Genomic DNA, 13,810 nt, shown 5'->3' with positions numbered 1-13,810 from the left:
GATTCCGCTATATATGTATTTATATCGCTGTCATATTGGTGGATGCCTCAGCTGCGACTCGGTCTGCTTCATGCGGTTTGTTGGCACAGAAAATCAGGGTGGAGCACATCGCAGGCGGTGGGTTTTGGATGTATTGCATCTACCCAGATTCTCTGCCTTGTTTTTCGTTTGCACGTTTTCTCTCACATTTTGTGGCTGTATGCTTGAGGGATCGGGACATTGTAGACCGAGGGCTAACGCTGGGATGAATGCAAATCATCGTCGCGGTGGCTCACGCAGTTGTACGCTGACTCATACATACGAGGCCCCCGTTGGCATTTTGGGCAACCTTGTCGTGATATTAGGATATGAAACGTTAGTTTCACAAGTGCTCCTGTGGTGGTTTAATCAAATGTTAGTCAAATGTTAGGCTTCTATATCGTCATGCATTGCATTGTACTCGGTACAGGACACAGTGAAATTTAACCCATCCTAGTAGTAGGAGCAGTGGCCAGCTACTATATACTGCCTGGGGACCAATTTGGGGACCAGTGCACTACTCAAGGGCACTCCGACAGTGCTCAGGCAGCAAACTGGCACCTCTGCAGCTACTGCCGCCCTGTTACTCTTCTCCCTGATCTAAATTATGAGATATTGAAGACTGTGTTCACAGCTGGGATTGGCTCCAGCCCCCCCGTGACCCTAAATACAGGATAAGCGGTAGAAAATGGATGGATGGATGAAGACTGTGTTCACCTTTAAAAAAAAAAAAAAAAAAAAAAAAAAAAAAATAAGCGTTGGCTGTGTGCTATGTTTTCATTTAGGAGTATTTGTGTTTGGGTCTGTGAATGCAATCATCTTAATGTGGAATGTGATCCCCTTTTCAACTTTAAATTATTTTGACAGCTATAATCATCATAACAGTTCTAGCGTGTTGTGAATTAATACTATGCTAGTATCATCAAATTAAATACAACTATCCCCTCAAAAGGAGTTGTTAAATTGATCTGCTGGAGCAGCACTGATGCAGGCTTTGTTCTTGAGAAAATATCATGAGTCGGTTGGAGAGCCTATTCAGTTTCCTCTCTTTCAATGTTGGTGTGGTCTTTGTCTAATACTTTTATATTTAAGCCTGATTTATTACATAACTAGACACACACACCATTTGCACATTTGTTATTAAAGACAGACCTATTTCTGACAGACAAATATGCATTTCTGAATTGTTTATCTATTCAAAATGAAAATACTACTACTATGTAATTAAGTTTAATAACATTGAATGTCCCAGAAATGACAGATTTATAGACTAACCATGCTGTGTAAATGGCTCAAACTTTCAAACTACAGTGCACAGTATTTAGAAACCCATCTGTAGACCCTTTTTCTATTTTTGACTACTTGCAAAAATGAGCTAATATGAGAACAGCAGCTCTATTTTTTTAGATACAGACATGCTTCACTTTTTTTACAATTTAATTGAAAGCGTTCTCAGTCGGTCCCGAGTTCTAGCAAAGTTCATTTGAATAAGTGCATGCCAGCAGCAAGTCCCTATTCAGTGCTGCCAGTAATGGAAACATAGGCTTCAGCCATTGTAAACGACTGTCAAATACAGCAAAGGACAGCCACAGATGATTTAGGGCGTTCCTCTCTAGCGTTGTAGGGGCAGTATTGTAAAAGTAAAGACTGACGTATTTATGAAAGGAGCAGAATGTACAGTTTTGCCGAGGGGACATCCTATTCATTTTGTGTCAACAGACGGTGTGAGAGGCTGTTTAACTTTGTGATTTGGGCATTTAGATACCTGTATGCCTCTCTTTCCCTCAGCTGACAGTAGCTCAGAGGTTGAACTTCCAGATAGGCTGTCCACTAGCGAACTGACTGGTCATTAATGACCGGATGCCAGCAGCAACTGCCTGTCAGTCCCGCTTTGATTGTGAGGAAATGTCTGACAATGTTGGCACGAAACTAACACTACAATCAACCACCTTTTTTATAGGCTCTTGAATCTGATTTTAGCAACCTGTAATAGTGGCTGCCAAAGTAGCCTGCAGAATTGAAAGGTTTGATTTAAACATACTTTATACTTGCCAGTTTGGCAAAGGTAACTGACAGACTCTGCAAGCACCTTCAGACTAAATTTAGAGCTATAATAATTTAAACCAGTAACATGATGGCATTAACTGAATACCTTGGAGAGAATGAGCAAGCGACTTATGGATGCCAAGTGGAACTTTGTTTGTTCGGTTCAGTTAACTCAAACATATTTAAATGTTCCCACCTTTGTATGCAGGTTGGCTCTGGCATGTTATTGATTTGTTGTTCCCGTGAGCTTCTTGTCTGCTCGGAGTCTTGTCCCTCTATGCGAGGTTGTGGGCTCTGATCTGCTAATCAGGCCTCTGACATTAGGTAACACAACTGACAGGTCGATGGCCTGCTAATTTGATTGGCAACACAGACTTATTTGTATGAGAGAGGACAGCATTTTTTTTTTAAAATGTCTGGAGGAACATCCAATTAAAACCTAAAACTGCTGCTGTGTTAATAGACCCTCTTTTTTTTATTAGCCGGTGCCACTGAAGGAACATGTCACTAGCTGTGTAATTTAATATGGTTAGCTGATTTTTACCGACCCACATAACTGACACAGGTACCTTGCGGGTTGTAATGGCTGCAGATTAAAAGCGTAGCCAGATGTTCCCTCAGTTAGTGATAAAGCTCTTTGGATGATATGTGTCTGAGTGCTTTTACTAAGAACAACCTTTCACAGAAGCTGGAGATGATTCACAGAATATTCAGTCCTGTTGGTTTGAGTTTGGTTGGTTTAAGAATCTGGACAATTAGTGATGAACAAGCCTCTACATAGGCTTAGAGTTGCATCACATTACCTACTCCATTGCTTGAGATGATAAATCATCCATTTTTTTAATCCAGTTGTTACAGAGCATCGATGAACTGTAGGCATCAGGGATGTCAAGTTACACATAGTTGTACCTTATATTATCGGTATAGGACGTTCAACATATGCAACATTCTTTTGGCTCGCCCTGTGACCCAAACAGCTGTTTGTCTCCGACCCACAAATGCGGAACAGAAATTCTGGAGCGCAAGTTTTACCAGTGAAGTGTTAAGCAGGTCACTAGTTGCTATTTGGTTTAGCCCAGTTAGCTAGCTTAATCAAGCTCATTGGAGAAAAAACTAAATCACAGAAGAATAAATCTGAAGCACAGCCTGACTGCACAATAATTGTAATTGCTTTCAATTCAGTTTCAGTTGTATTCACTTGAGGTGTTTGTGTGCTATTTGTGCTCAGTTGGAGCTTTGTCAAAATGCAGATAACAAACCGTGTTGTGGAGTCACCCTCAACTTTTGTCGTCTTGCATCTTTTAGTAATGTTGCCGTTTTTCCCATTATGTGTATTATTTCACTTAGTCAGTAGTGCTCTGTGTATTTTGCAAAAGGCAGTCAAGGATGATAATAGAAGATTCCCAGGACACAGGTCATATGAAGATGAAGTCATAACAGAAAATGAAGGCGGTCCAGATTCCAGCAGTTTGAGATGCTTTGCTTTTTTTTTTTTTTAGAGAGGACGATGACGTAATGACACTTGCAGAAAACTTTTGACAAGAGGTGACAGTGAGGTGATAACTGTCAGCATTGCTGTGGTGGTATGTTTTGTGATCTCTTAGACTTCACTTTAGACTCCTACTTGAACTTCATTCCTCAGATGCGTGTTCCTTTGTTCAGACATGGAAGTGTTGATAATCAAAAATGTTGTGCTCATACCATGTCATACCTGGCAGTTGAAATGATCCCAACTTGTAATATTGTGCTGCTATCTATGTCAGAATTAAAGTTGTTTAACTTCAGTGTTATTGTATGTACATTAACTTTATGCAGTTTCTTTTGAGAGTTCGTCATCGACCGTATTTAGTAGTTAACGGATTCTCTGTAACATCCTCTCTGAAAGATTTGTTGACCAACAACTGATGTTTTCCAACGTGGTTTTACATTTGTTACTTGGTTTGAGTGTTTTGACTAAAATATTATATTTGGTGGTCCTCCTTTTAATTTTTTTTAAATGTAGGTCCAATTCAGGCGCTTGACTTAATAAAAACAGACTGTGTGCACAGACAGCGATACACTGGGTGTGGTTAATTCGTTTTCACTTGGTGCTTGGTTGTTGCATTTTTTAAGTGACAGACAGAGGATTTTTGCCATTATTCATTAAAATTGCATTTTGACAACGGATAAACTGTTAGCACTCACCAGGAAAGCATCTCACACAGTAGTCAGTCATTACTGTAAGGGACGGTTTATTGTACAGTTCCTGCCGCTACACAAAGACATGAGAATCAATGAGAGGAAGAGACGTGACCATTATCAATCGTCAGTGGCAGATTTATAGATGCACCATGATTGTAGCCCATTCCAACAAGACGCAACCGTCTTGTGCTTGGTCAATTAGCCTGATTATGTGATTGTGCAAACATTTTGCTCAATACTGAAGCCACAAATGAGATTTGCAGGGAGGGGAGCCTAACACATTAATGGATGCTAACAGCGATGACAGCTGCCAGCAGCATGGAGGGAAATATCAATATGTAGTAGATGACCTCATTTCACACACCACAGCAGTTTTACAGGTTGATGTTGAAGGCCCGTACATTTTTAATGCATGTTTTGTATGTGGAGTTTTGTTGAAACACGGTAGAGTAAAACCCATGTCCATCCCATAATCAGAGGTAAGCAGATCTTTAGTGTTGTGACATCAGGCTCGATTTTCCTCATAAATTCATCAAATAGGATTTATTTTTTCATCAGCTGGCATCATGTTTTGAATATACATACAGGGTCCCTAAACTGCTGTGCTACCTTTCAAACAAAAGCAGAAAGGAGGAATTTCCCCTTGCTTGTAATATCACTACTGCATCATCAGCTGAAAAGAAGAATGTTTGAATTCTCCTTCATTGCAGCTTCCTGGGATGTTTCCAGTCTTTATGCTTACCCCAGAGGCATCACTGTTTCCTTCGCTTCACCCTTTCACATGCAGCAAATCTCATGCCGAACAAACACTGTCTCCTATACACGTGACTGGGTATTTTAATGAATCTAAATACAATCAGAATTAAGAAGTTGTCAAATAATATCTGGAAACTAGTAGTCTACCGATTCATGCGATGAATCGATTGTTAGTCCTACCGATTCAACTAAATCGATCTGCTAAAATAAATAAATAGAATGAATCGTTTTGCTTCACCAATAATTTATATAAATGCGTTAAACCTTATGAATCGCAATTTTTAATTATGATTGGTCTGTTTATATTTTCCTCTTTCAGAAAAATACAGATAGTCTACTCGCATTATTGAAGTTACTGAATATAATCGTGGTTTACAAAAAATCATTAAAAAATTCCTTGAATCGAATCGCCAACTACTGAATTGTTAATCAAATTGAATTGCTGTGAAGCCACTCCTGCTGGAAACTACCCTACTGTGCATTTAGAGATGTTAATGGTGGCAGGGCTTGTCTGCCTGCTGATCTCTGTTTATCAGCACGAGTCACAAGTGAATTTAAAATTCTTAACTATAACCTGGTTTTCCGTTTTAGACCTGACACCATGTATCTCCTTTCTACATATGTCTGCCTTTTCACCGGTTATGCATGATCTTCTATATATTCAACAATTGAGCTGTTCAGAAAGGACGCCCCACGGCGTGAAATGTGGCGGTGAAGCTCATTGAGTCAACCATTGTTAAAGAAAAGGGCCTCTCTATGTCATGTTAGTTTGTGTTTTTTTTTTTTTTTTTTTTTAACATTTGGAGCTTTGATTACAGTTTTCGAATGAAGCCTTGAAATTCTTTAATTTATGGTTCTGTCAGAAGACTGCCCAGTTAATACAAATGTGTGCGAAGGAGGCAGGGCTGGTACTTCAGCTATGAATTAACGACAGACGTTACATTGTTTTAGATGGTTATTATATAGGTCATTTTAGATATTTTTTCCAAAAAGTAATTAGCCACACCATAAAAAAACTTCACTTTATTCTGGAGTTATGGTATGGAATATGTGAGCTAAGCCTTTGCAGCTGATTTTACTACAAGTTGATGTGTGATATCTGATCCATTTTCAGTTTTTCTCCCAAAATATATTCTCCATAACGCAACACTATATGCTCTTAGGTCTGATGATTTATCGGCTGTCAGCTTTCCCTGCTCCATTCTATGGTTATTATAACAGCCTTTAAAAATGTTCACACATACACTTAATATTTATTTTGCTGACGTCATAGTGATTTAATTGTGCCATCAGTCAGGCTTGCCAGCTCTTGAGGAGTTATTGTAACGAGATAAGTGAACCACACTTGATGACCACAGATGATTCTTGAGCCTGCTTGGCTGTGTCCTGATTTTCTTTTCTGTTGGCAACCTGCGAAGAGAAGTACGTTGCTCTGGGAATGTGGGTCAGCTCTGTATGTTCATGGAGAAAGGAATTTGCTGGTGACATGACAGACACATGATGCAAGTAGATAGGAATGGAGGTCAAAAGCAAACGAAGAAGTGGGTTATTGGAAAGGAGTTGTGTTTTTATGAAATGTCTGGTAGGCTTTGCTATGGGAGTCGCATTATATTTCTAGTTGAAAATATCTGCATACATATTTTGTGCTCCTGTTTTATTCTTTTCCATTGTTGACAGACATTTCAGACATTTTATCTGCATATAAACTGGTGCAGTATGCCTCTGGCCGAAAACATTTTCATCTCCACCCACTCTTCATGTTATCTGTCATGCATACTTAATGTTGACTTTCCCCTCTCCAGATGCAGTGTAGACTTGTCTGGTGACTGGTCTGCAGGCTCTCCACCTTTCTTGTCCCTGGAGTCAACCAGTTGGGGGGCATATTCCTGCATTCCCCTTCTCTCAGTCTTTGTCTGGACAAAACCAACTGCCCACTATTGGAGTACGCAACTCATCCACGCCCGTGTTGCTTGGATCAGCACAGCTCATCTCCTGACTGAGGAGAGCGCAGCAGCTGCACAAGATTCACCTTCAACTCCCTCCCAGCCCCGCCCACACTGCCCCGTCGTCATGGTGCTGTCACAACGGCAACGAGATGAACTGTAAGTCTCCAGCACGCCTTTGATAACATGTGGCTGAGATATGAAGATGTCAGATTTCGAAATATATGAATTGTGGTTACAATGTTGTGTGCATCTGTTGCATCATGTGATAAGACCTTCATCGTTGATTCAAATTCATGTATTCACACACAATGACACTTTCACAGCTGCCCAGTACAACCACATTCTTTCGATGTTACAGGGGAACTTAACTGTAAATTGTGCATTCATATGCAGACTCTGTAGGATAGTTTTACATGATGTTGCTATTGGAAGTGCTCTCGTTTCCGTTTGTACTCCTAGTAGTGTTGACTAATCCCGTTCAAACAAGATTTGGTTAAATGTAGGGCTGAATTACTCGAGTTATTCGAATAACTTGATTCCAAAAAAATGCTTGAGGCAAAAACTCTGCCTCGAAGATCTTGTGCATTATGAGGCCCGCTCAGCGCAGGGATCATTGTTCCACACGGACCGTTTTTGAGGATGCACACCACTACATTCGGAGCTCAGTGCGATGGCGGAGAGCCAAGAAACAGTCCGTAAACGGCAAAGAATGTCCAAGTTTGGGATCATTTCACTTTAAAAAAAAAGAAGACAACAAGGTGCAATGTGTCTACTGCAAAGTAGAACTGGTGTACCACAACAGCACGACGTCGATGATGCAACATCTGAGCCGGAAGCATCCTGTTGTTACCGCTAGTTCACCAAGCCTCGCTGACACAAGGTAACGTAAACATTGATGTTAGCTGATTTTTACGTACCAGAGCATACTGTATTTGTAGTGATGTTGTGATGCGATTTGACTAGAAATTGTTTAGCTTTGATTTTTTTAAAGTAGTAAACTTATTCATGTTCAATTGCAAGAGAGTATAGCCTACACCAAAGAATCCCTTTTCAGACACACACACACACACCCTCCCTCATCTTGTCTCCCTCACGCATACAGACACACACAGACACACACACACCCTACTCCCTGTGTTAGTTTACCACACCAAATAGCCTTACCCCAGACATAATATATTATTTGTTACTAATGGTAAATGCTGCAGATGTACAAATCTAGATAAAACAGATATTTATTTTGATGTGAGGGCTAGATTACAGCATGACACTTGTTGTGCATATTAATAAATTGCTTTTTCCTCCCCCTCAGAACTTCACAACGGCGTATGGACAGCTTTGTTCGCCCAGCTCCGTCATGCACTGTTCAAGAGGCTGCAATGCTTACAGAGAGCATTTTGAACATGCTTGTGACTGATATGAGGCCACTGTCCATGGTGGAAGACAAGGGATTTAGAAACATGATCTCAACTTTCAATCTTAAGTAGCAAGCCATCAAGAATGTATTTTACCCAAATGATGGAGAAGAAGCACCGAGACATCACTGAGAAATTGAAAGCTGTCCTAAAGCTCTGACAACAGACATTTGGAGTAGTGTAGCACCAGAGGCCTTCCTGGGGTTGACATGCCACTTCTTGGGGGAAGATTGGGAGATGAAGTCCCTCTCCCTAACCATAGTGCCCCTAGATACGAGACACACAGCTGCCAACATTGCAGACTGGTTAGAGGAGGCAACTGCCAAATTTCAGATTCCATTTGAAAAGGTAAAGGCAGTTGTCCATGACAATGGGGCCAATGTGGTGGCAATAATTCTCTCAAGAGAGGCATGGGTGGGCTTCTGTGAGATCTGCAGGGCACACTCAAAAACAATAAAACAATTTCTAGTTGTGTGGGTTCTGCTAGATGCCTTGTGGAACACTTCAAAAAGAGTGAACTGGCCTGCACTAAACTCAAAAGAAAAACATCAGCAGATGGGAATGCCACCACTCATGTTGATACAAGATGTTGGTACCTGCTGGAACAGTACGTATCACATGTTATCAAGACTCATGGGACAGCGATGGCCTGTGACTGCAGCTCTCTCCGATCCTGCAGTCAATCCAAGAGCCAAACACCACTACCTGGATCTAAAGCCAGAGCAGTGGAACCTCAGTGAGGAGTTGACCCAGGTCCTTGGGCCATTTGAAGGAGCAACAGAGTTTCTTAGTGGAGAACAGTATGTCACACTCTCTGCCCTTCCACAGCTGGTCCAAAACCTAAAAAAGTCCAAACAGAGTGCAGAATTTGAAACTGCACCAGTGAAGGCAATGCAGGCTTCTCCTGCAGAGCAGACCCTAGGTTTAGAAAATTAAAGTTCTTGCCTGCTGAAGAGGTGTTTAAGGTCCGGAGTGGAATTCAATCGATGGCACTAGCTGTCAAAAAGGAATCAAGACAGACGCATGTAAGGGGAAAGGAAGCCACTGCCACCACCACATCAGCTACACACACTACAGATGGATCACTCCAGAACTGTATTCTGGGACCATCATCAGAGGACGAGGGAGAGGATGAGATTGTGCAGCTTAATCAAGCTGTGCAGAGGTCTTGAGTATTTTGGTGAACAGCCTATTTCCAAGAAAGAGAATCCACTACCATGGTGAAGAAGAAATGAAACAAGGTATCCAACCTTGGCACAGCTGGCAACGTCTATTTTGGGGATCCAAGCAACATCAACACCCTCAGAGCCATGAACATTGCCTCAAAATGTCTCTCGTAAAAAAGCTCTCTGTAAAGTCTCACAATCATTGCAGTTTAAATTCAATTTAGAATAGTTACTTCTGTATGCATTAAATGTTTCATTTAGAAAAGTTGAATATAACTTGTCTATTTTTGCATTTTTGAATCTTTCATGAGACTGGATGGTGGACAGATGAGGAAGCGAGATGGAGAATGACATGCAACAAATGTCCCGTGCCAGACATTATTGGGATATTAGATGTTTGTGGTTGGCACTGTAAACCGTGAGATTAAGAACCAATACTTTGGTACTTGACTACTGAATTTTGGCACTGGTAGGGGACAAACCTAATTTCTTTCTGATAATACCACATTGTGAACAACAAATCCACATTGAAATTGGCAGCGGGAGCACAATTAGTAAATGTTGGTAGTTGGCAGCAGCTGGAGAGCACAGTCCTGCAGATCCAACGGCAAACCCTTAATTGAGGCGTTGTTCAACCTCTATTCAGTAAAAATGAGTGAGGAAAAGTTCTATTATAATTTTATCTTGAGGTGTTCAAATGTTATTTTGTAATATGTTACTCTTGGCAGGAAACCTGAATAAATAGTTGTTTGAAGGAGATGTTTTCACAACAGACGGGACAGGAATTATGACCTGTCTAACACGAGCCCAGTGTTGGGTGTCACAGATTGGAATTACTCAACAACTTTGAGCTATTAGATCTCATTCTTGTCATTTACTGCTTACTGACATTGTTGTTGACACGTTGTGGCAGCCCATGTTATTTTGACTCCCATGTAATGAAATGTGAGAGTCACAGGAGCTAAACTGCTGTTTGAAGCAGTGTGCCTTTTCCGATGAGCCCTTTGTGTAAACCTGTGCCCAAGCATAAGGAGACAAAGAATAGACAAAAGAAACATGTCCCAAACCACTAATATTTTGTCCTTTGTTTTTGGCCTGAAAGGCTATTCCTGTTTTAATTGTGCTTTTCATTGCTTCTAGGCAACGATGTTTATTGTTATTAGAATCAGTTTAAATGTGGACATTTTTGTTATTTTTTTCTTCTTGATACCTCTCGGAGAATCAATGACTGGTTTAAGGTTCCTGAGCTCCCCTGAGGTCTTGAAGCACAAATGTATTGATCCTTCACATGCACTACCTACCCCTGAAAATGTTTAGTATTCACAATTTGTCCTATGTGACCTGTAGGTGAAGCTTAGGGTGCTACTCTTGCTCTGAAATACATAGGGGGGGGGGGGGGGAGATTCCACAAGGAAACCATGTGCCTGTGAAGTCTTAAAAAATCCCTGATCTGCCTACAATTGTCTGACATAGACACGGAAGTGGCATACTGCACATGTGCTATACGTGTATCTTGAGGAAGTGAGGAAAGTGAGAGAGACTTTGATAGGGAGGGAATTGTAATGCGGCTCTGCTGGGTCTGTTGGCTTGGTAATTAACCCCTGAGGCAGGGGATAAAAAGTTAAGGCAGCTCACTGTAAGATACAAGGTCATGAGAAGGAGATGAGTTGATCTTGCTGAGCTCTGGTCCTTTAGAATTCTCTTCCACTTAAGATGTATGTTAAAACGGCATATTTTCTTAACATTCCTCCCTAAGTCACTGTGTTTTTAAATCGGCACTGTGGGAGGGGTCTGTTGGTATGGAGAGAGCTATTGGAATGCTAATCTTTCATGCTATTTGCTATTCAGAGGAAGCTGCCTGGGACCCCTTTACCCCTCTTTTCTCCTCTATTGCACAATTCTCTGGCACCATATAGCTTACAGGAAACTTGTGTGGGACTATCACACCACTTCAGTCACATTCAAGCATCTGTTGCATTCTTCCTGTTGGTGATGTCGCTTGGCTCAGTTGGTGGTATAAAGTGTCTCTAAAATCTTATTTGCTAACTGGCAGGCTCATTTATGGAAGCAGGCTTGAAAACCCAGTGGCCCATTTTGAATCAGACAACATAGCAGAGGGGGTAATGGGAACAGTGACAGCTCGACTGTCTGGTATTCACACTCATTTTTCATTGGTCTGCTTCCTTTTCTTTGTCACAGCCTTGTTTGCCATCAGGCAGCAAACAACATTGATTTTCTTCTCCATTGCATTCTCGTCTCCTCTTCCACATTTTTTAAGCTGCAACTGTTAGAAGTAATGAAATGAGTTCAGGAAAACGGTCAAATATGACTAACTTTACTGTGTGAGTCATTAGAACCAATATTTTTGGATTTTTTTAAAGATGAAATCACAAAAAAAAACAGAAAACAAGAGATTTGGGTCCTTGTTGTTTTTATCTTTCCAGTAGACACTGAGCGACTCTTTGACATTATCCAGAAAGAAGACATAACCATTTTATTACCGTTGAGGAACAAAATATTCTAAAAAGAGAAATCATCTTTGTCCCCTGAACTGGTGCTATTTTGTCCGATCTGCAGTCAGATGTTGTGATTGCGTAGCATCCTCACAACAACTCTATTTTTATGAGCATATCCAATGAAAGGAACATTTGTTTCCTACCAGGGTCAGGGGACTCATCCCCGCCAGCGTGTAATAAAAATAGATGCAGAACACAAACTATCTGCTCCACTGAAACACCTGGAGGCACCCGTGTGCAGATGGGACTTTGCTTTTGAACTCTCTCTGGTTACAGAGAAACCCCTCATATCCCTCTCCAGGTCTTAAGCTACAAGATGGTTCATGTGATTTTTTTGTTTTGTTTTTTCTTGTCTGTTTTCTTCATCCATGGCTGTGAAGTGCTGCACAATATTGGAAATGACTGACATAGCGATTTCCCCCCGTGACATATATGAAAAAAAGTAACATTTTTATAGCTACATTTTAAAATTTAATGTATCTCGATATGATGAATATATTGCATGATAAATGTCTCACACACAAAGCATGGTAAAAGAGACTGTGTCTGTGTTTTAAGATGGGTCGAGTGGGCTACCAACATCACTCAGACCATCGCTACATGAAAGAGTCCTACATGCACAATCGTACACGGGGCTTTTTCTGGATGAGGATTAATCAGGGATTTAGTACAACTTTACATTTGCTAACAAAAAAAAACATGATATTCTCATCATTTGAAATATAGCTATGAAAGCAGATATTTATTTTGTGTGTTAGCAACACGATATTTGTTTATGATTACTTACTTGGGTCCAGAGATGCAGTATTTCAAAAGGTAGTCACGGTCTGTAGTAGAACTGCAGTGTTTGGATAAAACAGGTGTCTGCTGGTTGCGTACAGACATTTGTTGCTGGGACACACATTTCTGAGCCTCTCTATCAGTGCTCAGTGTAGTCAACATGGCCTGGTGCATCCACAGGCGTCTATCAACAATACCGATCTGGTTTTGCCTCGGGAATGACACACAGATGGATTGACATGGTAATGGTGTCTGTTCTGTACCTGCCATCCCATATTAATCATTCCGTCCCCCTTATAGAAAGCTTGGTTTTAGAAAGAGGACCAATCTACTACTGGATGTACCAGTAGTTGCTGAATTAAGACAAGTCGATCACATTCATGCTGCCCTAATTCTTCATAACCCTGTGATCATTCATTATCATGAAAACATTTAAATGCAGTGTGACACAAAGAAGTTATTTTCTTTTGCAGTTCCTCCCACAAAAAAAATCTACCTTATTAACCTTTTTATGTGTGATAGGACGCCTAATCTAACATCTGTGCCCTGCCTATTCTTGTTACCCTTTTATTTATCCAAGCTTGAAATATATACACATCGTTAAAGGATTTAAGAAAGTACACATAACTCATTAAGCTTCGGCTTCAGTTCAGCCAACAAAACTCCATCATCGCCATGTGACTAAAAAATGCATGCACCCATTTATAGAGAAAGTGTGTGTGATTTCTTTGTGTATTTTTGTGTGTGAACCATGTTGCTTTTTGATCAGAAACCATTCTGTGCATACAGACACACACACACACACACACACACACACACACACACACACACACACACACACACACACACACACACAAACACCTTTTACAGTGAAGAACAATCTATCTTGTGTTAACTCTGCATTCATTTAAAAGACAGTCCTGGCATGGGCGTCGACCTCCTTTGTGGATCCCAGTGAGAGAGTGTTTCCCCTTTAAAGTCTCCTT

The 13,810-nt window shown here is 40.8% G+C and overlaps 1 protein-coding gene across 1 annotated transcript in view; it reads left to right on the top strand.

The window, feature by feature from the left end:
• LOC311020319 (lissencephaly-1 homolog A-like) overlaps window positions 1-13,810 on the top strand; it is a 37,732-nt gene that overhangs the window by 1,056 nt on the left and 22,866 nt on the right. Inside the window, exon 2 of the mRNA XM_084020294.1 lies at window positions 6,804-7,103. Within this exon, the coding sequence (XP_083876420.1) occupies window positions 7,072-7,103 (32 nt within the window). The 5' untranslated portion in view covers window positions 6,804-7,071. The remainder of the gene's footprint in view (window positions 1-6,803; window positions 7,104-13,810) is intronic.

Source organism: Eutrigla gurnardus (assembly GCF_963514095.1).
Source record: "Eutrigla gurnardus genome assembly, chromosome: 10".
Lineage (NCBI taxonomy): Eukaryota > Metazoa > Chordata > Actinopteri > Perciformes > Triglidae > Eutrigla > Eutrigla gurnardus.
The sequence above is the reverse complement of the archived record's forward strand: the minus strand, read 5'-3'. Positions and strand labels throughout refer to the sequence as shown.